The following is a 26,532-nucleotide window of genomic DNA, read 5'->3' as shown; positions in this document are numbered from 1 at the left end:
TCAGATATGATCCTGCTGATGCAAGAGTTGAAAGCCAAGGAAAATGCCATCTGACCGTCCTGAAAGATGGGTATAACAAACACTGTTCTGAATGTGAAGGAGAGTTCTTAAACAATTATCACACAGACTGGCTAAATGTTCATCTTTGCTATTCCATCTCTCTTTTACAGCAGATAACCTTAGCCAAAGACTGAGCCGCAACAGCATGGAGCTTGATGGCAGCGTGTCGAGCACACACAGCGATGAGGAGAAAGAGCGGGCGGCTGTACGGAGCAACCTGACCAAGAAACGGGAATCCAACAGAGACTCTGGCATCGGTAGCATGACACTGTCTGAACACACTAGCACTGAAGGAGACCGAGATGCTAATGGCTCAGGCAGGCGGAGTGGAACTGATAGGGGTAAGAGCTCTGAAGACCCAGCCAAGAAGCCAGATCTTGTCCGGAGACGTCTTGGCTTGGAAGGCAGCGAGGAGGATGACAATGCCATTGAGGAACTTATCGAGAATATGGAAAGTCCTGATGAGCTGGAAGCCTTAGAATCCTTGCCTGAAATTGTCCCTAATGCTAGCGTGGGAAACGAGGATGCTGTGGACCTGGAATCCTTGCCGTCTTACATCAAGAAGGTTTCCCCTTCGGAACCGTTCAAGCTCCGACACTCAAACATCAAGAGCTACCGGCCTCTTGGCACTCGTAAAAATGGAGACGTGTGGCTTCCAATGTCCTCGGAGACTTATGTCAGGAACCGGAGTTTATCATACGGTGCCCGGCCTCTCAGTGCAGACGTAGCAATGCATGTACCTCTCAAGGTTCCGCTTTCTCGGTCCAACAGTGATGACAGATGCATGTTAGCTGCTGTTAGTGAGATGCACAACCGATCACACTCAGATCCCAATATGCTGGACACAAACACAGAGGACAGGAGTGGTAGCCCAACTCGCAAAGAGATCCTAGATGCGTCTCCATCATCTCATGGAGCATCAGGAGAACTGTCCTCCTATTCCTCCAATGAAAATCTTCTAGAATCTGTCAACAGTGCCTTCAAAAAGCTAGGAGAGAAGTATTCGCAGTTCCACCTCTCTGATAATGAGGATGCCAAAACTGAAGCAGGAAAAGCGGCATCAGACGATATAACTAGTACATGCACTGTTTCAACAGGTAAGAGGTTTGAAGAGGAGAAACCCAACTCAGAGCCAGCGAAATCTTGTCAACCAGAAGAAGATCACACAAAAGATGAAGCTCCGGCAGCTGTTGTACCAAAGACAGTCATCAAGCTTGCTCGTGAGTTTAGCCGCAAGGCCAAAGAGAGTCCCAAACTTGTTGTGACAAGGCATGTCTTTAGTGATCCTTACGTAGATCGGGATGGCACAGCTCACACTGAGGGTTTCTCAATAAAGGAAGACAAGGATGGACATGCTGTTGTCAGACCCAAGACAGCTAGCAAGGTCACTAGTAAAATTGAGACCTTCCAGAGGGCCATGACAGAGAATGAGTCATGGATAGCACCCTCCAGGGGTCGGGTACGTCATATCTCGGATTCAGTCTTTCATGCCACTCTTGTCCGTAGCACTGGATCGTCTTCAGATGAGGACAAAACTGAATCCCTGAGCCAGGACAACACTCCATCATTGAGTCGCAACAATCGGAACAGGAAGTCAGTGCGAGATGTGGTCAAGAAATTTGAGAAACCTTCATCAAAAAAGAAAGAATCCAAAGTTGTGACCCCAGTCTCGATGGGAATACAGCAACGCCTGCAATCCATCCGGCAGAACGCAGAGTTCCACAAGCAGTCACAGGACGAGGCCAGCAGCTCCAAGATAAAGTCTCTGCGGGAGAGGAGGCAAGAGCTTCAGGAATGGGTCTCCAGACCCATCCCCAAGAGGTACAACAAGACTGAGGGAAGCACCCTGGAGATGTCTTACTCAGACACGGCATCTCACTGCTCAGATGAGCCAGACGGGATGAGCAGCTATGCTAGCAGCTTGCAGAGCAGCGCCCATGCTTCACCTGTCCATGTAGCAAGAGGTACCCTCAACCTGACCGGGTTTAGGGTTGAGAGTAGAGAGAGCAGTGCCCATGCTTCACCTGTCCATGTAGCAAGGAGTCCCCTTAACCTGACCGGGTCGGAAACATCCACTGAGCCTTCCCCTCAAGACTCGGAGCCCATCCTCTTCCGATCGCTCAAGGAGCGCTTTCAAGAGCTTGAGAAGGCTGTCTCGAAGCCTGTCCCCAGGACTTGCGTCAACCCTAAGGAAGAAATTAAAGCAGAGAAACAAAACAAAGCAGAGGAGCAACGGTTGCTGTCACAGTCGTCTATCAAAGAAGATGAACTGGTTGAGGGCACAAAACCAGAAGCAAAAGAGGTGGAAGAGGAAGTGGAGTTTAAAGAGAATATGGAAGAGGAGGAAACAGAACAACAAAAACAGTGTGAAGAAGACACCCACAGATCATCTTGCAGACCAAACGTCACGTCCAACAGCAGCCCTGTGTTTTTGAGAGCCCAGAGCTCTGAAGGTCTTCACAGGGCCACATCCTGTGAGAGTAATTACACTGACGCTAGGTCCGAATTCTCTACTCAGGATTCCTCTGAAGAAAGCTTTCATTCTGGCTATGCAACCCCCACCGAGTCCTAGCTTTATCCACTTAAGAGTCGGTTTGTTATAGTATATTGTGAGTTATATTTTTTGAGTTAAGAAAATGTTTGACCCTACTGGAGGTCTTTATAATTAAAACATAAAATTAAAGAAAATTGTTCAGACAAATTCTCTCATCTCGTTTCAAAAGGTCACAAAGAAGATTTGTGAATTTGTTTTCACTTATTCAGAAGTACCACATTACATTGATCAAAAATGCTCCTGTGGCTAGTCCTTGCGACTAGTCGTAATCACAAATAAATCAGATGTTGCATTGTTTCCGGGGAAAAAGTAGTAACTTGCTTTTTTATGCTGCCTATTTTTAGTTTTTCGCCTGGGCAAAAGGAAAGCAAAAATCTAAGGGAAGAGTTAGTGCCAATATTCAAGTATATTACTGGAAACTGTTGTTTCACAATATTTTCTTATATGGAAAAGTCCATGTAAATACTTGTAAAAGAAAGTGATATTGTAATTACGGACACATAACAGGTTTTTTTTAATGAATGAAAACAAAAATTTGTATAACTGTCAATTTTTTTATTCAAATACCCAAAGATCATAGTTGTTCTGTACATTTGTACGTATTACCCTTTAAACGGATTTGAAAAAAATTTGACTTAGCCACATTTTTTGGCATGTATTGTAATGTAAAAAAAAAGAAGTAATGCTAACAAGTAAACGTACAATGTAAGTTAGAAATATGACTATTTGCTCTTTTAATGGTGCGGCTAATCCACTTTTTTGGTCTATCAGTGGATTGTTGATTTTAGTGTGTGTGTGTACAACTTGTAATTAATAGCGTATTATTATCTACATGTATAGTTTATTTAATAATGTTGTTCATATTGTACATTGCTTAAAGCTATTGTATTTTTTGTTCTTTTTTTTGAAATCCTAGCAACCTAGGCTGTTATAGTTGTGTTCATGAAAAAATGTTTTCATTTTTGTGTACACTTCTTCACTTTCACGTAGACTGTAAAACCATAAGGGTCATGATGCAATTCTGGAGTATCTATTCCGAAAGGTAACACCCAAGTTTTGTAGTGTCGAACAACAGGGACTGTTAATGGGCTGTGAGTGCAATTACACAGGTTTGAAAAGAACAAAGTGGTAAATTCACCCAGAAACCAGAACCCAATTTTACGGCGCTGCTTAACAGTTAGCAAAAAAGTTGTGCTTAGCATAGCAGAAAATTTTGCTAACCTTAAGCACTTCACGGTGTGGATGTGCTAAAGGTCACGCGTGCATGGAGATTTCTTTTGTAACGTCACTAAGCTAAGCAAATTTTTCCTCTGAAGTAAGCATGCCTTTTGCTGTGCTTATGCTTATGGTCTCCATGAAATAGATGGAGGCTCTGTTAGCGGAAAATCATGTGCTTAGCAGCACCGTGAAATTGGGCCGAGGTGTTTTATAGATGAATCTGGGCACGTGATCACTACACACATACAAGGCCCCCTTCGATGGTGAAAGCATTGTGCAAGCTATTGTACAAAGTGTCTGCCCCACGATGCCCACAATGCTTTCGCCATGGAAGGGGGCCTTCGTGATAGAACTGATAGCATGGTACAGATGGGCTTCATTTTCATTGTAGGTGACAGCCAGTAAGGTTTGTATCAAATAAGTACATGTATTACCATACTATGCCAACACATGATCAGCCTTATTGCTCAAGAATTTAATTTTTTAGACACGTTCAAGGTTCTTGAAGTTAGTCCTTGTGTTGTAACAATTTAAGACTTTTCGGAAACAAAATGCAGCAGGGATATCTAATTCAGCTTTTGGTGGTTGTTGACTTGAAAAAGTCTCTGGTCTGAAATCCCTCACTCAGCCACAAAGACAGTGTTGGTCCGTCGCGCTGATCTCCTGTGCCCACGTCAAACAGCTTGGTTCCAAACTTCTCTACTCTGAAATAGAAACACCAAAAGAAATCTTGGAAAGAAACTGATATGCCTGCTGCCTTGAGTGCGCTTAAAAGTCTCCCAACTGTGTTTTTTAGGTTAAAAATGGATCCTTTCACCGCAGTAAGGAGGGAATGAGAGGGGAGTACCAAGTTTTGACCTTTGACCCCTCCCAACTATCCACACTATGTACAGCAACACATTGAGTTACAAGAAGTTTAAAAACTGATGAGCTTGTTAGTCCCATCTTTGGATTTGTTTAATATGTTGGTCTTGGATAACTGATGCAAATCATACTTAAAACAATCATACTTACAGAGAAAATGACCTGAATCATCGGCTCAGGCAAACACTGTCTTCCAACGGTATTGTCCTTGATTCCGTATTCCATTTTTGAATATATCGGGAAATCCATGAAGCTGAACTAGCATGGATAGCTCATCGTTAGGTGGGATGATGAGGTCAATAAAAGAACGTGTTTCTGGTGCTCACATTTCAATATTCTCTCTTTCTGTCTGCCTCCTTCAGGTGAAGGATCCCTTTCTCTGTTATCTTTATTTTTTAATGTTTTAATGTTAATACTGTCTTTCTTTTGAATTGAAGTTGTCATGGTATTTTCCATCATACCAAAAACCTGTGAAAAACTCCTGTTGTCTAAAAAATGTGTAACCACCAACTTTGTAAAAATTGTTCCGTGCATTAGGGGATGTTTTGGCTACCAGCCTCTTACCTGACCCTATACTCCCTCATCCCAACCCCCCTCCCACTACAGCCCCACTCCCACCGCCAACCCAACCCACCCAACCCGAACAAACGGCAAATTTGAAGTACATAATACTCATTGATGTCTCTCCACTGAAAACATAGATGCTCAAAAAGTGAATTGCAAAAAGGGTCGGAGATTCCTGTAGAGAATTTGTAAGATTCCTGTCACACTCACTGCACTAAAAATGTTGCCTCTTGTATCTGTCATCATTTGATACTGATTTTGCTGACAATCTGTGATGAACATATTTTGAAAAACATTTAAAGTTGACATGTCGTTTTCCTTACAAAATGTTCTTGAACAAAAACATATACCTCTTACACGGAAGTGTTTTCAGTAGTAGTCAGTATTTGTGCACCTCGTACATGAGAATTCAATGTCCGCCTTCATATTGTTATTGCAAAAATTATGGTCTCATACAAACAGTAAGACTTTTGATGTATACCTGAAAAAAAAGTGCTAGAACATACATATACCTCTAATACTGAAAGGTTTTCAGTATGTTTTGTACATTTTATTACATTTATGTAAAGAATGACTTATGATATGATCATTTTGTAGTAATTTCTAGCCATTTAACATGATTCTCAAATGTGTGTAATCATAATAATCACCTACTTGTATCAATAATGAGCAAAGAGCAACAACACTTTCCAGAAAAGTGCCTTTTGTTAATATTGCACATCCAATTTGTCGGTTCAACTTGCTATAAACCAACAAAGCCCGACCCTATCTTCAGTTTTACGGTAGCTAAAGAGTACATTCGATTGTCTTCTTGCCAGTAAATTATTAGATGGCCATTTCAACTATCTGTATGGCGAGCGAAAATACCCTTAATAATAGCATTGGCAAGAGACAATTGTACAAGCAGATAACTTTAAATTAAGTTTGTTTAAATTGTCTAACAAGGCAATTACTTCTGACATGTTATATTCTCAAAGATGTGACAAACACCTAAATTTGTGTATTGGACACAGTTTACATCACATCGAAGAACAGTGCTAGTGCCCATTCCAAACACAGTCATATGTTGCTGTGATAACGCCCCCCCCCCCCAACTTACACAGACAACCTTCATAGGTGTGGTTACAAATTTATGTGACCCAAAATACCAACCTTTATGTACATGTAGGTAGTGTATGATATTTATTTATCCAAGAATATATGGTGAGTACGTGCGTATATCCTCTTTAAAAGAGGCCATTATGTATAATACTGTACATAGATATAACCATTTGGGTCCTTCACAATATCAAATGCTAATTTCATTTTCTTTTCAAAAAGGAAAAGTTGTTGTTACTCCTTTTTTTATCCACCATAGCACAATGTGCTTGGCTTCACCAGTTTTTGTTATCACCTGTACTTTCAGAAAAATTCCTTTAGTTATTTCAAAACCCACAGCAGTTGTAAAAAAGGAAATTAAGAAACATGAGAATTAACAGTAGACTTTATGAACTACTGCTGCGTTTGATGTCGACAGAATGCTCTGAAATACTTTCACATGGGAATCTTTGACTTATATTTAAAAAAAAAAAAATTACACAATGTATGTTTAAGTCGAAAGTACCGTTGATATCTAAAAAGAAAATATCACAAACAAATGTGTGGAAAATTTACTACAATGTCTGCCAACGCAGCACTGGTAACTTTCATAGGTTTTCAAATGTTTTTATGCTGCACTTGATTTTTACTGTCATTTTTATTAGCAGAAACTATCATGTACTGGTACATGTGTATCTGGAATGTAAGGTTCCTTTGCAGGTTTAAAACTTGTGTGGATTTTTGTCTGTTCTTATGGATGCCTTGTAATAATAAAACAGTCATTCATGAATTTATAAGTTTCATTGTCTAGTTTTTTTTTAGTATACACGATGTACATGTGTCAGGTGTTTTTTTAAATGCTTGTTTCCCATTCGTAAGTGGCACACTTGAAACAGCCTACATCACATTTGTTAAATTTTCAGTTGGACAATCTCCTTCAAGTTGTTCTCTCTGCGCTGTTTTCAAGTTTCACCTAGAAAAATACATGTACATGTCGGTAGATTCTTCTTTAGGCAAAAAAAAAGTCTCCGGTTTCTGGTATGCGCGCGCGTCGCCGTAGCCATGCGCGTCGGCAAAATGAAAAAGTGTTGGTTTTTTTTCAATGAAGATGATGTCTCAAAACTGCCAAACTCACTCGTTTGACTGGAATCCTGCTGCTGCACAATTTAAACGTATTTTTAGATGGGGTTATGATTGAGAATAAGCTTGATGTGGCCTCTCTGGACTCCCATATATTTGCGCTAAGTGTAGTCGGGCACCATTTGCAGTCATCAGCCGACATTTGAAGGAAAAAAAGGTAAAAAAAAAAAAAGCCGCGTCGCCGCACCATGTTTTGGGGAAGCTCCATACCAGAAACCTGAGACATTTTTTGGCCTTAAATGCAGCTTTTTTGGCAATAAAAAAGTCATTCAGTTTTGAACGGAAACATTGAACCAAATGTTATATGAAATAATTAACGCACAAGTTTCAAATAATTCGTAGCTTAACAATAATTCATTTTTTCCAGGGTACATATAGAGATTGGGTCAACCCCCCCCCCCCCCAAAAAAAAAACATCAGGATCAGCGATCGATGTAGGGACTGCAGGGAACCCGTGTGATCACTAGGCGAATCTATCTGTGTGCAAAAGCAACTAAAAAATATCAAATCAATTTTCAAAGATTCGCTGATGCCCAAAATCCCCCTACAGAAATGTGGGCTGATTCTACTATCCCTTAGGCATCACTACATGCATTATTCTCCCAGAGGGCGGTAGCCATTCGCTTAGATTATTTCCCACAGTAACTTGCGGGCTGCCCACCATGACGCATCCTCTGTTGTCGAGGGTATATATGCGCATATTAGTCAATGTGTGCGCGAGACTGGGGACCTAAGTCGATATCACATTTCATATCAATGTACTAATTACTTACGTCAGAGGCGGATCTAGTAACTTTTGCTGGGGTTGGGTTGGGAGGAGGGGGAGTGGTTCAGGCCCGTCAGATACATATTAATGTGTTCTTATTCCTCCATGATATTAATAACCACTGCAGAATATCTTTACCTTATTGTGTCATTAGAGCAAAAGAGGGGTTCGACCCCCCCCCCCCCCAGCCGGCTGGATCCGTGACTGTCTGTCACTGACAGTCAAAGGCAAGTCTGTAAAAGCCCCATGTTATGGAATTTTCAAATTCAATCCTCAAGGTACATTCGGGTATTTTGTATTTCCAGTTTTAAGGGTGAGGGGCTTTGTTTTCTTGCGATTTCCTATTTTGCGAATTACTATACTATGATATTTTGGGAATGTTCACAATTAAAGAAATATTATTATTTTGAAACGTAATAAACTTATTACAATGTACATTTTTATTTTTGCCCGGTGTAATATTGCATACTGCGTACCTTACTCCAATAATAATGGCATAGTCATATTGATCGAACAAAACTTCGTTTTGATTATAGTCAATTATTAAAAATTCATTGATTTATTACTTTGCTTTGTTTATAATACTACCGTAGGCCTGCCGAGCAGATGTAAACATCAAACTTATTAAACAACAGTTTAAAAAAAAATAGGGAAAAAAAAATCAAAAAGTTATGTGCTAGCCAAGCATTCAGGGATCGGTCTGAGCCATAACAATGCCCCAGCCAATCCCTTAGGACTCTTCTGGGATCTCGGCGTTCCCGGCCAATACACACTTCCTTCCCTGTCCATCCATGTAACCCCGGAGGGCCAGTCACCATGTAAAAGCAAAGAGCTAAGGGAGGAATAGGGCGGCCCCCTAAGCCCTGATCCTCCGAGTGGACCACATGCCCTGAACCTGTACGAAGGTGCCAACCTGGAACTCGCGGACAGTACCAGCAGCAGTGCTTACCGATTAAGCTAAGGTACTGTTGGTATTCTACGACGGGAAATTAAACATCTTATAATGACTGAATAGAACGCGTGCGGTGAGAAGCAAAACAGACACCGACGGGATTCGATCCCCGGACTCCGCGATTCGTGGACGACGAATCTAACCACTCGGCCATCATGCTTTCTTAGAATTCTCCTCAAAAACAATTAGTCTTAATAATAGGCCGAGAAACCTGAAACATTGCTGTGTGCATCTGTTTTGGCTCCATGCAATAACGAGTGTTTTCATTTGTTTGGAAAATAAATAATGCATACGGCAGCCTCGTTAGTCGTTGACCTATACGTGTGCTAAACATACACTGTTAAAAATGCCCGTCAATTTACGGACTCCGTAAAGTGAAATATTCCGTGTTTTCGCCGTATTTTTACGGACTTTCCGTAAATGCAAATATTAATTATGCTAATTAGCTTGATTACAATTAACCACATCGGCCCAATTAAACACCTCTACACATGATAGAGTACAAAGTACATTTATTTCTCACAAAATCGATGATTTTGCCCAAATCTTTCAAACATTGGGTGTTTAAATATTGATTGGTGCTCCTCTGACTTCGAACTGCATTGTTTGAGAAAAGTCAATTGTTGGCCAAATTTGGATAAAGAGGTAAGGCTAGCCCCTTGTATTTTTTTCAATTTTCACCAAAAACCCCCGAAATTTCTTGTAACTTGCTAGAAAGATGCCTAAGGGACCTTAGAACACATTTCAACTCCATTTGTAGACAGGATTTGTTTTTCATCAGAAAATATGGACGAAAATATGGGGTAAAATCAGTCAGAAATGTTCATTCATTTTTTACAAATTCGATGGTTTTTGCACAAATTTTCAAAATATTGGGTGTTTGAGTATTGATAAGTGCTCCTCTGACTTCGAAAGGAAGTTCCTTGAAACTTGCTAGAAAAATGCTTTTAGGACCCTACAACACATTCCAACTCCAATTGTGTAAAGATTTGCTTTTCAAAAGAAAATATGGATGAAAATATTGGGTAAAATCTGTCAAAAATGTTAATTGATTTCTCACAAAATCGATAGTTTTTGCCCAAATCTTACAAATATGGGGTGTTTGAGTTTTGATTGGTGCTCCTCTGACTTCGAAAGTAAGTTCTGCACTGATTCGGAGAAAAGTCAATTTTTGGGCAAATTTAGATGAAAAAGTATGGCTAACCCCTTGCATTTTTTTTACAATTTTGACCAAAAACGAAATTTCTTGTAACTTGCTTGAAAGTTGCCTAAGGGACCTTAGAACACATTCCAACTCCAATTGTGTAAAGATTTGCTTTTCAAAAGAAAATATGGATGAAAACATGGGGTAAAATCAGTGAAAAATGTTAATTGATTTCTCACAAAATCCATGGTTTTTGCCCAAATCTTCCAAATATTGGGTGTTTGAGTATTGATTGGTGCTCCTCTGACTTCAAAAGGAAGTTCTACATTGTTTGGAAAAAAGTCAATTTTTGGCCAAATTTGGATATAAAATTAAGGCTAACCCCTTGCATTTTTTTCAATTTTTACCAAAAAATGAAATTCCTTGAAACTTGCGAGAAAGCTGCCAAAGGGACCATACAACACATTCCAACTCCAATTGTGACAAGATTTGCTTTTCAAAAGAAAATATGGATGAAAATATAGGGTAATATCAGTGAAAAAAATATTAATTGATTTCTCACAAAATCCATGGTTTTTGCCCAAATCTTCCAAATATTGGGTGTTTCAGTATGGATTAGTGCTCCTCTGACTTCGAAAGGAAGTTCTACATTGTTTGGAGAAAAGTCAATTTTTGGCCAAATTTGGATAAAAAAGTAAGGCTAATCCCTTGCATTTTTTTCCATTTTGACCAAAAAATGAAATTCCTTGAAACTTGCTAGAAAGATGCCTAAGGGACCCTACAACACATTCCAACTCCAATTGTGACAAAATTTGCTTTTCAAAAGAAAATATGGATGAAAATCTGGGGTAATATCAGTGAAAAATGTGAATTGCTTTCACACAAAATCCATGGTTTTTGCCCAAATCTTCGAAATATTGGGTGTTTGAGTATTGATTAGTGCTCCTCTAACTTCGAAAGGAAGTTCTACAATGTTTGGAGAAAAGTCAATTTTTGGCCAAATTTGGATAAAAAAAAGTAAGGCTAACCCCTTGTATTTTTTTGTATTTTGACCAAAAAATGAAATTCCTTGAAACTTGCTAGAAAGATGCCAAAGGGACCCTACAACACATTCCAACTCCGTGTGAAAAGATTTGCTTTTCAAAAGAAAATATGGATGGAAATCTGGGGTAATATCAGTGAAAAATATTAATTGATTGCTCACAAAATCCATGGTTTTTGCCCTAATCTTCCAAATATTGGGTGTTTGAGTATTGATTGGTGCTCCTCTGACTTCAAAAGGAAGTTCTGCATTGTTTGGAGAAAAGTCAATTTTTGGCCAAATTTGGATAAAAAAGTAAGGCTAACCCCTTGCATTTTTTTTCAATTTTGACCAAAAAATGAAATTCCTTGAAAATTGCTAGAAAGATGCCTAAGGGACCCTAGAACACATTCCAACTCCAATTGTGTAAAGATTTGCTTTTCAAAAGAAAATATGGATGAAAATCTGGGGTAATATCAGTGAAAAATAATAATTGATTTCTCACAAAATCCATGGTTTTTGCCCAAATCTTCCAAATATTGGGTGTTTCAGTATGGATTAGTGCTCCTCTGACTTCGAAAGGAAGTTCTACAATGTTTGCAGAAAAGTCAATTTTTGGCCAAATTTGGATAAAAAAAGTAAGGCTAACCCCTTGCATTTTTTTCAATTTTGACCAAAAAATGAAATTCCTTGAAACTTGCTAGAAAGATGCCAAAGGGACCCTACAACACATTCCAACTCCAATTGTGACAAGATTTGCTTTTCAAAAGAAAATATGGATGAAAATCTGGGGTAATATCAGTGAAAAATGTGAATTTATTTCTCACAAAATCCATGGTTTTTGCCCTAATCTTCCAAATATTGGGTGTTTGAGTATGGATAAGTGCTCCTCTGACTTCGAAAGGAAGTTCTGCATTGTTTGCAGAAAAGTCAATTTTTGGCCAAATTTGGATAAAAAAGTAAGGCTAACCCCTTTCATTTTTTTCAATTTTGACCAAAAAATGAAATTCCTTGAAACTTGCTAGAAAGATGCCAAAGGGACCCTACAACACATTCCAACTCCGTGTGACAAGATTTGCTTTTCAAAAGAAAATATGGATGGAAATCTGGGGTAATATCAGTGAAAAATGTTAATTGATTTCTCACAAAATCCATGGTTTTTGCCCTAATCTTCCAAATATTGGGTGTTTGAGTATTGATTGGTGCTCCTCTGACTTCAAAAGGAAGTTCTGCATTGTTTGGAGAAAAGTCAATTTTTGGCCAAATTTGGATAAAAAAGTAAGGCTAACCCCTTGCATTTTTTTTCAATTTTGACCAGAAAATGGAATTCCTTGAAACTTGCTTTAAAAAAAGGCCTAAGGAACCCCAGAACAAATTCCAACTCCAATTGTGTAAAGATTTGCTTTTCAAAAGAAAATCTTTACACAAAATCTGGGGTAATATCAGTGAAAAATATTAAATGATTTCTCACAAAATCCATGGTTTTTGCCCAAATCTTCCAAATACAATGTATTGGGTGTTTGAGTATTGATTAGTGCTCCTCTGACTTCGAAAGGAAAATGTGCATTGTTTGCAGAAAAGTCAAGTTTTGGCCAAATTTGGATAAAAAAGTAAGGCTAACCCCTTGCATTTTTTTTCAGTTTTGACCAGAAAATGGAATTCCTTGAAACTTGCTTTAAAAAAAGGCCTAAGGGACCCTAGAACACATTCCAACTCCAATTGTGTAAAGATTTGCTTTTCAAAAGAAAATATGGATGAAAATCTGGGGTAATATCAGTGAAAAATGTTAATTGATTTCTCACAAAATCCATGGTTTTTGCCCAAATCTTCCAAATATTGGGTGTTTGAGTATTGATTGGTGCTCCTCTGACTTCAAAAGGAAGTTCTGCATTGTTTGGAGAAAAGTCAATTTTTGGCCAAATTTGGATAAAAAAGTAAGGCTAACCCCTTGCATTTTTTTTCAATTTTGACCAAAAAATGAAATTCCTTGAAACTTGCTAGAAAGATGCCAAAGGGACCCTACAACACATTCCAACTCCGTGTGACAAGATTTGCTTCTCAAAAGAAAATATGGATGGAAATCTGGGGTAATATCAGTGAAAAATATTAATTGATTTCTCACAAAATCCATGGTTTTTGCCCTAATCTTCCAAATATTGGGTGTTTGAGTATTGATTGGTGCTCCTCTGACTTCAAAAGGAAGTTCTGCATTGTTTGGAGAAAAGTCAATTTTTGGCCAAATTTGGATAAATTTTTTCAATTTTGACCAAAAAATGAAATTCCTTGAAACTTGCTAGAAAGATGCCTAAGGGACCCTAGAAAGCATTCCAACTCCAATTGTGTAAAGATTTGCTTTTCAAAAGAAAATATGGATGAAAATCTGGGGTAATATCAGTGAAAAATAATAATTGATTTCTCACAAAATCCATGGTTTTTGCCCTAATCTTCCAAATATTGGGTGTTTGAGTATTGATTGGTGCTCCTCTGACTTCGAAAGGAAGTTCTGCATTGTTTGCAGAAAAGTCAAGTTTTGGCCAAATTTGGATAAAAAAGTAAAGCTAACCACTTGCATTTTTTTCAATTTTCACCAAAAAATGAAATTCCTTGAAACTTGCTAGAAAGATGCCAAAGGGACCCTACAACACATTCAAACTCCGTGTGACAAGATTTGCTTTTCAAAAGAAAATATGGATGGAAATCTGGGGTAATATCAGTGAAAAGTATTAATTGATTTCTCACAAAATCCATGGTTTTTGCCCTAATCTTCCAAATATTGGGTGTTTGAGTATGGATTAGTGCTCCTCTGACTTCGAAAGGAAGTTCTACAATGTTTGCAGAAAAGTCAATTTTTGGCCAAATTTGGATAAAAAAAGTAAGGCTAACCCCTTGCATTTTTTTTTCAATTTTGACCAAAAAATGAAATTCCTTGAAACTTGCTAGCAAGATGCCAAAGGGACCCTACAACACATTCCAACTCAAATTGTGACAAGATTCGCTTTTCAAAAGAAAATATGGATGAAAATCTGGGGTAATATCAGTGAAAAATGTTAATTGATTTCTCACAAAATCCATGGTTTTTGCCCTAATCTTCCAAATATTGGGTGTTTGAGTATGGATAAGTGCTCCTCTGACTTCGAAAGGAAGTTCTGCATTGTTTGCAGAAAAGTCAATTTTTGGCCAAATTTGGATAAAAAAGTAAGGCTAACCACTTGCATTTTTTTCAATTTTGACCAAAAAATGAAATTCCTTGAAAATTGCTAGAAAGATGCCAAAGGGACCCTACAACACATTCAAACTCCAATTGTAACGAGCTTTGCTTTTCAAAAGAAGTTATGGATGAAAATATGGTGTAAAATTATTGAAAAGTGTTAATTGATTTCTCACAAAATCCATGGTTTTTGCCCTAATCTTCCAAATATTGGGTGTTTGAGTATGGATAAGTGCTCCTCTGACTTCGAAAGGAAGTTCTACAATGTTTGCAGAAAAGTCAATTTTTGGCCAAATTTGGATAAAAAAGTAAGGCTAACCCCTTGCATTTTTTTCAATTTTGACCAAAAAATGAAATTCCTTGAAACTTGCTAGAAAGATGCCAAAGGGACCCTACAACACATTCAAACTCCGTGTGACAAGATTTGCTTTTAAAAAGAAAATATGGATGGAAATCTTGGGTAATATCAGTGAAAAATGTTAATTGATTTCTCACAAAATCCATGGTTTTTGCCCTAATCTTCCAAATATTGGGTGTTTGAGTATTGATTAGTGCTCCTCTGACTTCGAAAGGAAAATGTGCATTGTTTGCAGAAAAGTCAAGTTTTGGCCAAATTTTGATAAAAAAGTAAGGCTAACCCCTTGCATTTTTTTTCAATTTTGACCAGAAAATGGAATTCCTTGAAACTTGCTTTAAAAAAAGGCCTAAGGGACCCTAGAACATATTCCAACTCCAATTGTGTAAAGATTTGCTTTTCAAAAGAAAATATGGATGAAAATCTGGGGTAATATCAGTGAAAAATGTTAATTGATTTCTCACAAAATCCATGGTTTTTGCCCAAATCTTCCAAATATTGGGTGTTTGAGTATTGATTGGTGCTCCTCTGACTTCAAAAGGAAGTTCTGCATTGTTTGGAGAAAAGTCAATTTTTGGCCAAATTTGGATAAAAAAGTAAGGCTAACCCCTTGCATTTTTTTTCAATTTTGACCAAAAAATGAAATTCCTTGAAACTTGCTAGAAAGATGCCAAAGGGACCCTACAACACATTCCAACTCCGTGTGACAAGATTTGCTTCTCAAAAGAAAATATGGATGGAAATCTGGGGTAATATCAGTGAAAAATATTAATTGATTTCTCACAAAATCCATGGTTTTTGCCCTAATCTTCCAAATGTTGGGTGTTTGAGTATTGATTGGTGCTCCTCTGACTTCAAAAGGAAGTTCTGCATTGTTTGGAGAAAAGTCAATTTTTGGCCAAATTTGGATGAAAAAGTAAGGCTAACCCCTTGCATTTTTTTCAATTTTGACCAAAAAATGAAATTCCTTGAAAATTGCTAGAAAGATGCCAAAGGGACCCTACAACACATTCAAACTCCAATTGTAACGAGATTTGCTTTTCAAAAGAAGTTATGGATGAAAATATGGTGTAAAATTATTGAAAAGTGTTAATTTATTTGTCACAAAATTGATGTTTTTTGCCCAAATCTTTCAAATATTGGAGAAAAACTTGTCTACATTGCAGATATTTGTTTGCTGATGAACTCCCCTCCCCCTGCCAACATTTCTGCTTCCGCCCCTGCTGCCTGTTTGGTTCCACGATTTTTGCGGGTCATTTATATTCATCATCGGAAATTTTGTAAGGTGTCAAAAGGCAACTATAACGGATAAGCCATCTTTACTTTTTTATTGTGTCGGAGCAGGAGAGGGGTTGATCCCCCCAGCCGGCTGGATCCGTGACTGTCTGTCACTGACAGTCAAAGGCAAGTTTGTAAAAGTCCCATGTTATGGAATTTTCAAAATCGGTCCTCAAGGTACATTCATACAGGTGTTATCCACTTGACTTTATTTTCTTTATTTTGTATTTCCAGTTACAAGGGTGAGGGGCTTTAGTTTCTTTCGATTTCCTATTTCGCGAATTACTATATATTTGGGGAATGTTCACAATTAAAGAAATATTATTATTTTGAAACCGATGTAATAAACATATTAAGATGTACATTTTTATTTTTGCCCGGTACAATATTGCATACTGCGTTCTCTTATTAAATTGGAAATTGCGACATTAATAATGGCATAGTCATATTGATCGAGCAAAACTTCGTCTTGATTATAGTCAATTATTAAAAATTCATTGATTTATTACTTTGCTTTGTTTGTAATACTACTGTATAGGCCTGCCGAGTAGATGTAAAAATAAAACTTATTAAACAACAGTTTTAAAAAATATAGGATAAAAAAATCAATAAGTTATGTGCTAGCCAAGCATTCAGGGATCGGTCTGAGCCATAACAATGCCCCAGCCAATCCCTTAGGACTCTTCTGGGATCTCGGCGTTCCCGGCCAATACACACTTCCTCCCCTGTCCATCCATATAACCCCGGAGGGCCAGGCACCATGTAAAAGCAAAGAGCTAAGGGAGATACAGGGCGGCAGACACTGACGGGATTCGATCCCCGGACTCCGCGATTCGTGGACGGCGATTCGTGGACGACGAGTCTAACCACTCGGCCATCAGGCTTTCTTAGAATTCACCTCAAAAACAATTTGTCTTAATAATATTTTGATACTACCCGTAGACCTGCCGAGCAGCTGTAGATATCAAACTAAACCAAAGTATAAAAGATAGAGGGTTAAAAAAAATCAAAAAGTTATGTGCTAGTCAAGCTTTCAGGGATCGGTCTGAGCCATAACAATGCCCCAGCCGATCCCTTAGTTCTCTTCCGGGGTCTCGGCGTCCCCGACCAATACACACTTCCTTCCCTATCCATCCATATAACCCCGGAGGGCCAGGCACCATGTAAAAGCAAAGAGCTAAGGGAGGAACAGGGCGGCCCCTAAGCCCTGATCCTCCGAGTGGACCACATGCCCTGAACCTGTACGAAGGCGCCAACCTGGAACTCGCGGACAGTACCAGCAGCAGTGCTTACCGATTAAGCTAAGGTACTGTTGGTACTTTACGACGGGAAATTAAATCTCTTATAGTGAATAATTGAACTCATACGTTAAAAACCAAAAAGACACTGACGGGATTCGATCCCCGGACTCCGCGATTCGTGGACGACGAGTCTAACCACTCGGCCATCAGGCTTTCTTAGAATTCTCCTCAAAACCAATTTGTCTTAATAATAGGCCGAGAAACCTGGAACAGAACGCTCCAGTTCTGAAATTGCGCACACTATATTCAGAACGAATTAGGAGCGTCCAGCTCTTATGATTCGAAAGTTGAAATTAATTGATATGCTTCGCATGGGCCGATCTTTTTCGTGCAATGTCTCATTTGAATAAAAGCTCACTGAAACTTTCGAATTTTTTTTTTTGGGGGGGGGGTTAAATTTCATTTGTAATTGTAAACAACATGTTTTCGGTCACAAGTAAGACTTTTATTCACACGACGTATGGTCCGACGTCTCGCCGGCAGATACTATCAAATTCTAGCACTGTACAAGAGCCGCCCAGGCCACGATCCAGGAGGGGGAGGTCCAACCCCCCAGCTCTGTTAAACAATTCTTTTCATTAGATATTACCTAAAAAATAATGTGAACCCCCCCCCCAAAAAAAGCCCTCTATACTGGTAATAATGTCCGCCTGTGCTAAACATACGGACAGTAGAGGCAGCTTCGTCGTGGAGTATTTGTACGCTATTCTGTAGTAATATGGCGTTAATAATCGTCGGATTTGAACTGCGCCCAAACAGTACTTAAAAACAGTAGTCCCGACATTTGGATTTCTTTTTTTTACTCACCCTGTATTGCGGACGAAGTTACAAAAAAAAAACGCTTGCAAGGAACGCTGGTGCGTACGCAAGTCAAAATCTAGATTTGTTTTTCCTGGCTTTTTTTATGAAAAGAGAATTTGGATTTTCAATTATCTATCTTCACCCATCCACCAACAATTTGGAAAAAAAAATCCCAATTCCAAAACATTGAAAATGTTGAATGTCCTCTAAAACATTTGCCGTTTGTGATTTTTTTTTTTTCGTTTGAAGCAACAACATTACTCAAAATCTTAACAATGGTGCACAACAACTAACTTGGTGAAGTTTCAGCTCAGCAGATACTACACAGAGAAAACAGAGAAAACGTACAATGTATGCACAATTTTTGGGGTCCGCGGACACACTGTTTATTTCCCGAATGAAACTTTGTTCAGATGAAAATATTTCACAGGGTATTTTTTACCAGTCCTACATGAATCTTCACTTAAAGTAAGGATTTTCTCGTTAAATCGGCAGGTACATTTCCCCTTAATTGCAGTGTCCCTGCATGCCTTAAAGTCTTTGGTACAGTTTATGAACAAAGGTCCGGGGTTTATATACTTGGTATCCTCATGTACCAGGATTAAGAAGTAACCCATAGCCTTCCATTGACTTTGGCCTCAGACTGCATGCACTACAGTGAAACGCCGCTATAACGAACATTTGGTTTTATACAACACCTGAATAAATCCCCATTATCTGATTGGTGGATCGTTGATCACATGTCATTGAATTATTCGTACCAACGCACGGTGCGCGCGTGGCGCACAGCGCACAGTGCAATGGAAGTTCTATTGCACGGTGAATAGAAGTTCCATTGCACGGTGTCACTGCTGCTGGTTGTTCTCAACCTGTTAAACAGTTTGCATTCATATAAATATGATGAACTTGTCGAACTTTTAAACAGTTTTTAACATGGATAATCTGGCTATTAAAAGTCAACCAATCAGATGACAAGGATTTATTCAGGTGTTATATAAAACAAATAATGAATGTTTCACGTTCGTGCAATGGAAAGAATAATTCATTCAGTGACAGATGAAATGTTCCATTCCACTCGGCTACGCCTCGTGGAATGGAACATTTCATCTGTCACCTCATGAAATTATTCTTACCATTGTACTCACAAACATTCATTATTTGTATAATAAAGAACGTCCCCACGGGCTCCCAAATTAGTGAATTCTATAAAATGCACAAATACTATAACGAACAATTACTATAGCAAACACTTTCTGTGGACCCCATCATGTTCCTTAAAGTGGCGTTTCACTGTAATCAAGATAAAGTACTATGGTTTCTTAATTTACCTTGTGTGCCAACAATTAACGGATGCCAACCTGAAACAGCATAAAATGCACTGATTCAGCAATCAACCCATAAATTAATTTTGGTGAATCAAGTTGGGGAATGGCAGGAGCAGCATTTACAAAACAAAATCCACACCACCTGTTAATATCATAAGTTGTACAACATGAAGCACCATCAATGACAAATACAAAGTAAAATACATAAAATGAAGAGTTACATACTTGCTTTACCATAACGTCACATAAAATGTCCAAAGTTCGCTGTAAAGCATAAAAGGTGTGCTTATTACCTTCAGCATATTTTGTGATGTACATGTATGCTTTATGTTAAATGCTTAATACTGACATGGGGAATTTTTTGTACTGTTTCTCAACTACTTTAGGCCAAAAAAAAGTCTCCGGTTTCTGGTATGAAGCTTGCCCAAAAAGTGGTGCCGCGACGTGGCTTTTTTTTTTCACCTGTTTTTTTTTGCTTCAAAGGTCGGCTGATGACTGCAAATGGTACCCAACTAAACTTAGTGCAAATCTATGGGAGTCCAGAGAAGCCACATAAAGCTTATTCTCGATCATAACCCCATCTAAAAACACGTTAAAATTGTGCAGCAGCAGGATTCCAGTCAAACCAGTGAGTTTGGTTGTTTTGAGACATCATCTTTTATTGAAAAAAAAAAGACTTTCTCATTTTGCCAACGCGCATGGCTACGACGACGCGCGCGCATACCAGAAACCGGAGACTTTTTTTTTTTGGCCTTATGTAAAGTCTGCCTCTTTAGTAATTGTGCACTTAATGCTATGGTGGCCGTGAAGTGAATGGTATCTCAGTCAGCACAAATTAGCAGTGCCATTAAACTGGTCACCAATTTTCACTGGAATGGTACTTAACTGTTTGCAGAACATACTGACAAACTGCATTTCCTGCAAAAAAAATATTGCCGTGTAACTGTATACAAACACAAAAAAGATTAAAAAGTCATTAAAAAATTAATGGTTTAAAACCCAATCAACAGCATATTATTTTAAAAGGCAAAACGTTCGACTAAGTTGAGAAATTATTCGCACATGGTGTTTCCGCGAACCTTTCATTATTTAGTTCGACTAACAGTTTGTAGAGAGGTCATTTCAATCAGTAGACAGTTAATCACACCTAAAATATTAAATTTTACACCTAAAATATAAAATATCTTCCAAAATCTCAACGGCAAATATTTCCAAGGGGTAATTCAAATGCTCCCAGGCAGAACATATATTTTTGAGTGACAATGCATGACCCTGAAACATCACACAACAATGTTTTAAATGTACATAATTCTGTGCACCCACAATTTTGTCCAGCCCCTCAAATGTCCCAACTCGACCTCGGTCAAGTCAATTCTTCTCAGTCAGTGATCATCTTGGCTGATCACAAAATATCTGCGAGTGTTCCAGTACCTCCACGATAGTACAGACAACAGCCATTTTGTTCCCGGATACCCTCTGATCATGACATGGAGCCTGTCTTTCCACGACAGTGCTCAAGGGCAAGCATGGTGGGTAAACATGCACATCCAACCCTGTCTCGGCTTTCCAAAAACCTCAGATTGCACCCAGTGGACCGACAGGTCTCCTCATACCTCGCCGAGATGCTCCTCGATGCCCTCGCTCTCGGTGATCAGCGCCCGTTCCAGGATAACCTTGCCTTCCTTATAGCGCTGGCTCTCCTCAGTGGCAAACTCGTAGATCCAGCCCAGCTTGGAATCGCAGTTCTTGCAGAAGACGTCGCGGACAATGTGCCGGCCCGTCAGCATGACGCGGTCCTGTACCTCGCTGAAGGACAAGTTGACGACCTTCTTGAAGAGGAAAGCGCGCCCCGTGGAGCCGGTGAAGCGCGTGGACATGAGCTCGATCCGATTGGTCAGGACCGTGTCGCAGTTGGCGCAGGAGAACAACCGGGTGCCGCCGATGTGCTCTAAGAATATTCTGCCCATGTTGCTCGTCTGTGATGCTTCAGCAAGCAATCTAGTGAAGGACAAATATCAAAGAATCAATGCTTTGTGGTACTCTGAACAAAACAACGTTAGCATAAATTGCTAGGGGACAAGTTCACAGAATGCAACCCTGTAAGGAGACTGCCCTTAATAGAGAAGTGTGGTCATGATAAGAAGAAGCTATATTAACTTCTGGTTCTTTTCAGAACCATACGTTTCTTTTTCAAGCTAGCCGCATCCAAATCTCCTGTCTAAAGCTATTTTCGATAGCCGTAGCCATAGCTCTGTCACTAGACTCTTTGAGTCTTGAACGCATTAGCCCGGGACTCCGTTCACAAGTACACCGTCAACGGTTACAAAGAGAAAGAGAGAGTCAGCTGGAATTCTTGGAGGCATTGCCGCCTATGCCAGGCACTCGCACAAATATATGCCATACTTTAGTGCAAATTTACACAAAGATGAAGTTATGTTTGCATACTCTGTGTCATATGGCATGGTGAGCAAGCAGTGTGTCTGCACATGCATGGAGCTCTCACCAACGCCATCTAGCGTTTATGCACAGGGTCCATGGTGACGCCTAGAAATCATTTTGAAGGAATAAAACTTAAGGAAATAATTTGCCATAAGGTCCATCTGGATAGGCAGTATTATGTTTTTGGTGTTAAAAAGGTCTAAGCTATACAAGAAAATTATGCCATGCTTTTTGTGCTAATGTTCTCATGCAAATGAAAATAAAATTCTCATGTTCCACATCGTTCCTAACAGCCCTACTAAAACGAGAAATGCACCAGCAACAAGATGGTTTTTGCTATTCGTATACATTTAGTTACACTATTTTCCTTTGTGCTTCATTGAGTGGTACACAGGAGCACTGCACATAAACAGTGCCTTACATACATGTACATGTATGTATGTATTAGCCTTCTAGATCTGCATTACTATACCAGACAATGCATGCAATCAATATTGTTCAGAATTAGCCTTGCAGGCGTACAACATGCAAATCAACTGTTTCTTTTTCTACTCTATTACTTTTTAGGAATCATACCTGTTATGTGTGAATTGAGTTGACCAGTTCAGCACAGTCCTTTGAGTTGATGCTGTAATGATCTAAGTCTGAATTTATGTGTAGTGGCAGCTAGCTACAGGCAGTGAAGAGCAGACGTGTGTACTCAATGGGTAGATGTAGCTTGTTTACCACACGAATGAATGAGTTCCTCTCAACAGCTGATCACGCAGTATACCTGCATATGTGACATGAATACAGAATAAGTAATAAGGGGTGCGTACTGCAATCAATTATGCAATGTAATACAGGAGGGGCTTTTGAAGTGTTACAGGAATTGCTGGCAAGTCGCTGGGAGGGTGAGGGATGAATAATCTGCCTTGTTATTTGTGACTGAGAAATTAAACCATGAGCTTTAAATTAATAATGCAGGTTGTGTTTCTTTCTCCGTTTGTTGAGTTAGGTTGGGTTGGGATAGATTACAGAATGGTTGGGTGGGTCATGGAGGTACCGGTAGAAATGGCCAGCCTGGGGTGGGGTCGATTGGAATTGGATTGGTGAGACAAGTTTCGAGTGGGGTGGGGTGGGGTGGCTTGGGAATAGGGTGGGTGCGGATGGGTGCAGATGGGTGGATTGGGGTTGGATTGGGATTGGAGTGGATGAGTTGGATTGAGCATGGAGGTAGGTCGGTCTTCTAATAATACTAAACATTACATTTTCATGAGACGTGGCAAGGTGTGGACTGGGTTGGGTTGGGCTACAGTGGGGTGGGTTAGGGTAGTGTGCGTGGGTTTGGGTGGGTTTGGGTGGGTTTGGGTGGGGTGGGGCAGGGGTACGGTTAGGTGGAGTGGGGTTAGGAGTTATTGAGGGGAAATAAGATAAAATGTAACTTTTGTTTCTTCATTGAAGGAAGATCATTAAACAGTACATGTATTTCTTACACCAAAAAAGAAAATATTTTGACACGTTTTCACAAAATAATATCAACCTTTTTTCACAGATTTTCTAACATTTATAAACAACAGAAAGAACAACCATCTATCCTACATACTGATAATTATAGAGAAGACAATCTATTTCATTTTGCAAGGAAAACCCACCACTTTTTTTATTTTCAAGGGGAAATAAATCATTAGAAACAAAGAATAATTTATGGGAGTTTGCTTCAATGAAGCTCCAGGTGCAAGTTGAACAATAAATACCAGTATGGGTCTTTCTACATTGTACTTCACAATGAACATGCACTTTAGCAAACAAAGGGACTTTGTGTACTGTCTGCATACAGCAAGTGATAGAAGCTGGACTTGAACACATCACAGCTGAAGGACCACAGAATAGTGGCCTTCCATTATATCCAAATACAACACTGAAAGGGCTTCATTATGTACCTGTACACTTACACCTGTTCAGCATGCATTGTGTGAATGCTTAACACTGTGTCAATGTCCTAACACAGTGTGCACTGGGTTACTGATATGCAAATGGTCTACATACATGCTGTAAATTGCACTGCACTTTTCTATTTTCAGTAGCACAGTAAATTTAATATACATGTAGTCAGAAAATCTAATGCGACAGTTTCAAAAGGGTTAATAAAAGTATTATTTGCCAACACCTTCATATGATGTTCTATAAAGTGTCTGTTTTGCAAAAAATATATTATTGGAAAGAAATTTGCCAAAGGATTGACGACATTGACAAAAGGAGTGATGGGTTAATGTTTTTGACAAATACTTTTACAATGCCCTACGATTTTTTTATAGTTTTTTTTTTTTTTTTTTTGGGGGGGGGGGGATTTGTTAGGGGGTGCGGAGGGGGTGTCCCCCCCCCCCCTGCCAGTGACAGAAATTGTCTAAAATAAGGCCATTTTTCACTTGTGAGAGCCCTTCTGTCCCCCGGCACAGCCTCACACCCCCCCCCCCCCCCCCGGCACTAACCTCTCTGGATCTGCCATAGACACACATTGTACTCGTCAATGTCAAATCCTTTTTCCCTGCTTGTAATGACCAACAATCACTGTTTACATAATGAAAACATTGATACTATCCGCTCCGTTCACAAGTACCCCCTCACCGGCAAAGAAAGTACAGTTGGGGGTGACCAAACTGCCATCTTGGGGCAAGTTCGCGCAAGGACTATAGTTAACCATTGGTCGACTAACGCTTGCCCGAACTCTGTCTAGTCGACGATGGTTAACTACGCTAGTCGACTATTTGGAACCAACCTACTGGGGTTGGTTGCTTCGCTGTAACCATAGCCGCGCGCGTTCATAACGTACAGCAGGGAGCCAGGATCCAGACGTTTTGCAATGACATTTTGACCAGCGTTCGACTAGAGACGTTCGCACTTTGCTATTAGTGCGCAGGCGTAAGGTACGTCACAAATCAACCACTCGTCGACTAATGGTCCTTGCCCGAACTTGGCCCTGCCTGACTGCAATTCATTTACCGCGAAGCGCGGCCACTGCGTGTACATAGTACAAATCCCCTGGTGTACGTGCATCACACACAAGGAACGGTGCGCGTCAACCAGCGAAATGTCCCGCCCATGTTACGTTGTTGCTAGGTAAAGGGGCGCCCTCTTGGTCGGCGCACGGAGCCTATTCAGCTAGTCAATCAGCATAAGGAAGTGCATTAACCAGTTCGCGCTTGGATTATTTTGACATTGACCAGACCCAGGCGCAGTATTGTTTTCACGAACCTCGATGACAGACGGGTTCAGGCCGTCATCTGCGGGTAGCACACCCTGATATTTCCAGCCTCGCTCGCCGCGAGCGGGTCGCAGACAGATATTTCTGGCCTTGCTCGTTGCGTGTTTATCCGTCATCCGTTCCGATTACTGCAAAACCTTAGCGTGTATACACGTCATCCGACGTGAACTGGTTAAAATCATCGCAGTGGCCGTTGTTACGGCAGTCGACCGTCTCGCCCGTCGATTCCCTGACCAGAAACAGTAACGTCAGGATCTTTGACTCTTGGGAACCAGACTATCCACGGAATGGTTCTTAGACTTTATAGTAAAAGGGCCTGTAACATTATTTACTTTTTAAAAAAAAATTCCCAAGCCAAGTACGGAATCGATGCCAGGACCTTTGGCATTCAACGTCTGAACGTTAAACAAATGGACCAAATTGATTGTCATGATGGTCGTGATGGATGGTTGGAAGGGCAGTTACAAAATATAGATTCACAATGGTATTTTTGCAATGCTGTAACGATAGCAGTTGAAAATCACGTTACGGCTGCCGTAACGATAGCCACAAGGCCTACATTGTACGTAAAAAAAAATCATTATTTGTTCAGGCCAGCCAAGAGTAACGTGCATTTATACTGCCTACCGGCATAAAAAGAAAGGTCTCAAATCTCATTCGAAATTCATGCAATATTGAGAGAAATATAACCCCAAAATTACCTACATACTCACCTTTAATTTTGGTTTCAAGGTTGCGATAGAAAACACCAATAACTGCGGAGAATACGTGACAAAATTGCTTTTTCTTTCCTCACTCAATCTGTGATAATAAAAACAGCGGAAATTGATGGAACGTGCTGACGTCACAACATTAACAGCTGACTTCCGCATACCGGTGATGCTGTAGTACATATGTACGTGCATGCAGTGATGTGTGGCGCGCCACCTAGGGCTACCCGCGCTAAATCAAAATGAAATTTACTCTTAATACATGACATCTTATCAACACTTGTTCATCTCCAAATGATTTTCAATTTAAATGTTTTATTTTCACGAAACTGCAGGGTGAGTCAAAAACAGCGGAAACCCATACCCCCAAAATATATATTTCATTAAAAAAATATGTAGCACCAAAAAAGATAATGACTGGAAAGTCAACTTCATAAACTACTTTTAGATAAAAAAATACTGAAATTGCTCAATCCGTTCAAAGAATATCACCATTTAAATGCAACGACCC

General features: G+C 39.6%; 2 protein-coding genes across 4 annotated transcripts in view; one reads left to right on the top strand and one right to left on the bottom strand.

Annotated features, from left to right (window-relative positions):
* The window catches only part of LOC119742138, a 47,112-nt gene extending 42,806 nt beyond the window's left edge, over positions 1-4,306 (top strand). For all 3 annotated transcript variants that reach the window (XM_038218171.1, XM_038218170.1, XM_038218169.1), the window contains one exon: positions 171-4,306. In XM_038218171.1, the coding sequence (XP_038074099.1) occupies positions 171-2,632 (2,462 nt within the window). In that variant the 3' untranslated portion in view covers positions 2,633-4,306. The remainder of the gene's footprint in view (positions 1-170) is intronic.
* A 16,259-nt stretch (positions 4,307-20,565) lies between these two features.
* On the bottom strand, positions 20,566-26,170 carry LOC119741595 (protein yippee-like 5). Its single transcript, XM_038217411.1, has 3 exons — positions 26,025-26,170; positions 22,644-22,839; positions 20,566-21,626 (listed from the first exon to the last, which is right to left on the bottom strand). Exon 3 carries the CDS (start codon positions 21,593-21,595, stop codon positions 21,236-21,238), a length of 360 nt encoding a protein of 119 aa, XP_038073339.1. The 5' UTR covers positions 21,596-21,626; positions 22,644-22,839; positions 26,025-26,170; the 3' UTR covers positions 20,566-21,235.
* Positions 26,171-26,532: the final 362 nt, after the last annotated feature.

The sequence above is a fragment of the Patiria miniata genome, unplaced genomic scaffold (genome assembly GCF_015706575.1).
Source record: "Patiria miniata isolate m_02_andy unplaced genomic scaffold, ASM1570657v1 HiC_scaffold_5, whole genome shotgun sequence".
Classification (NCBI taxonomy): Eukaryota; Metazoa; Echinodermata; class Asteroidea; order Valvatida; family Asterinidae; genus Patiria; species Patiria miniata.
Note: the sequence above shows the minus strand (reverse complement) of the source record. Positions and strands in the feature narration are given on the sequence as shown.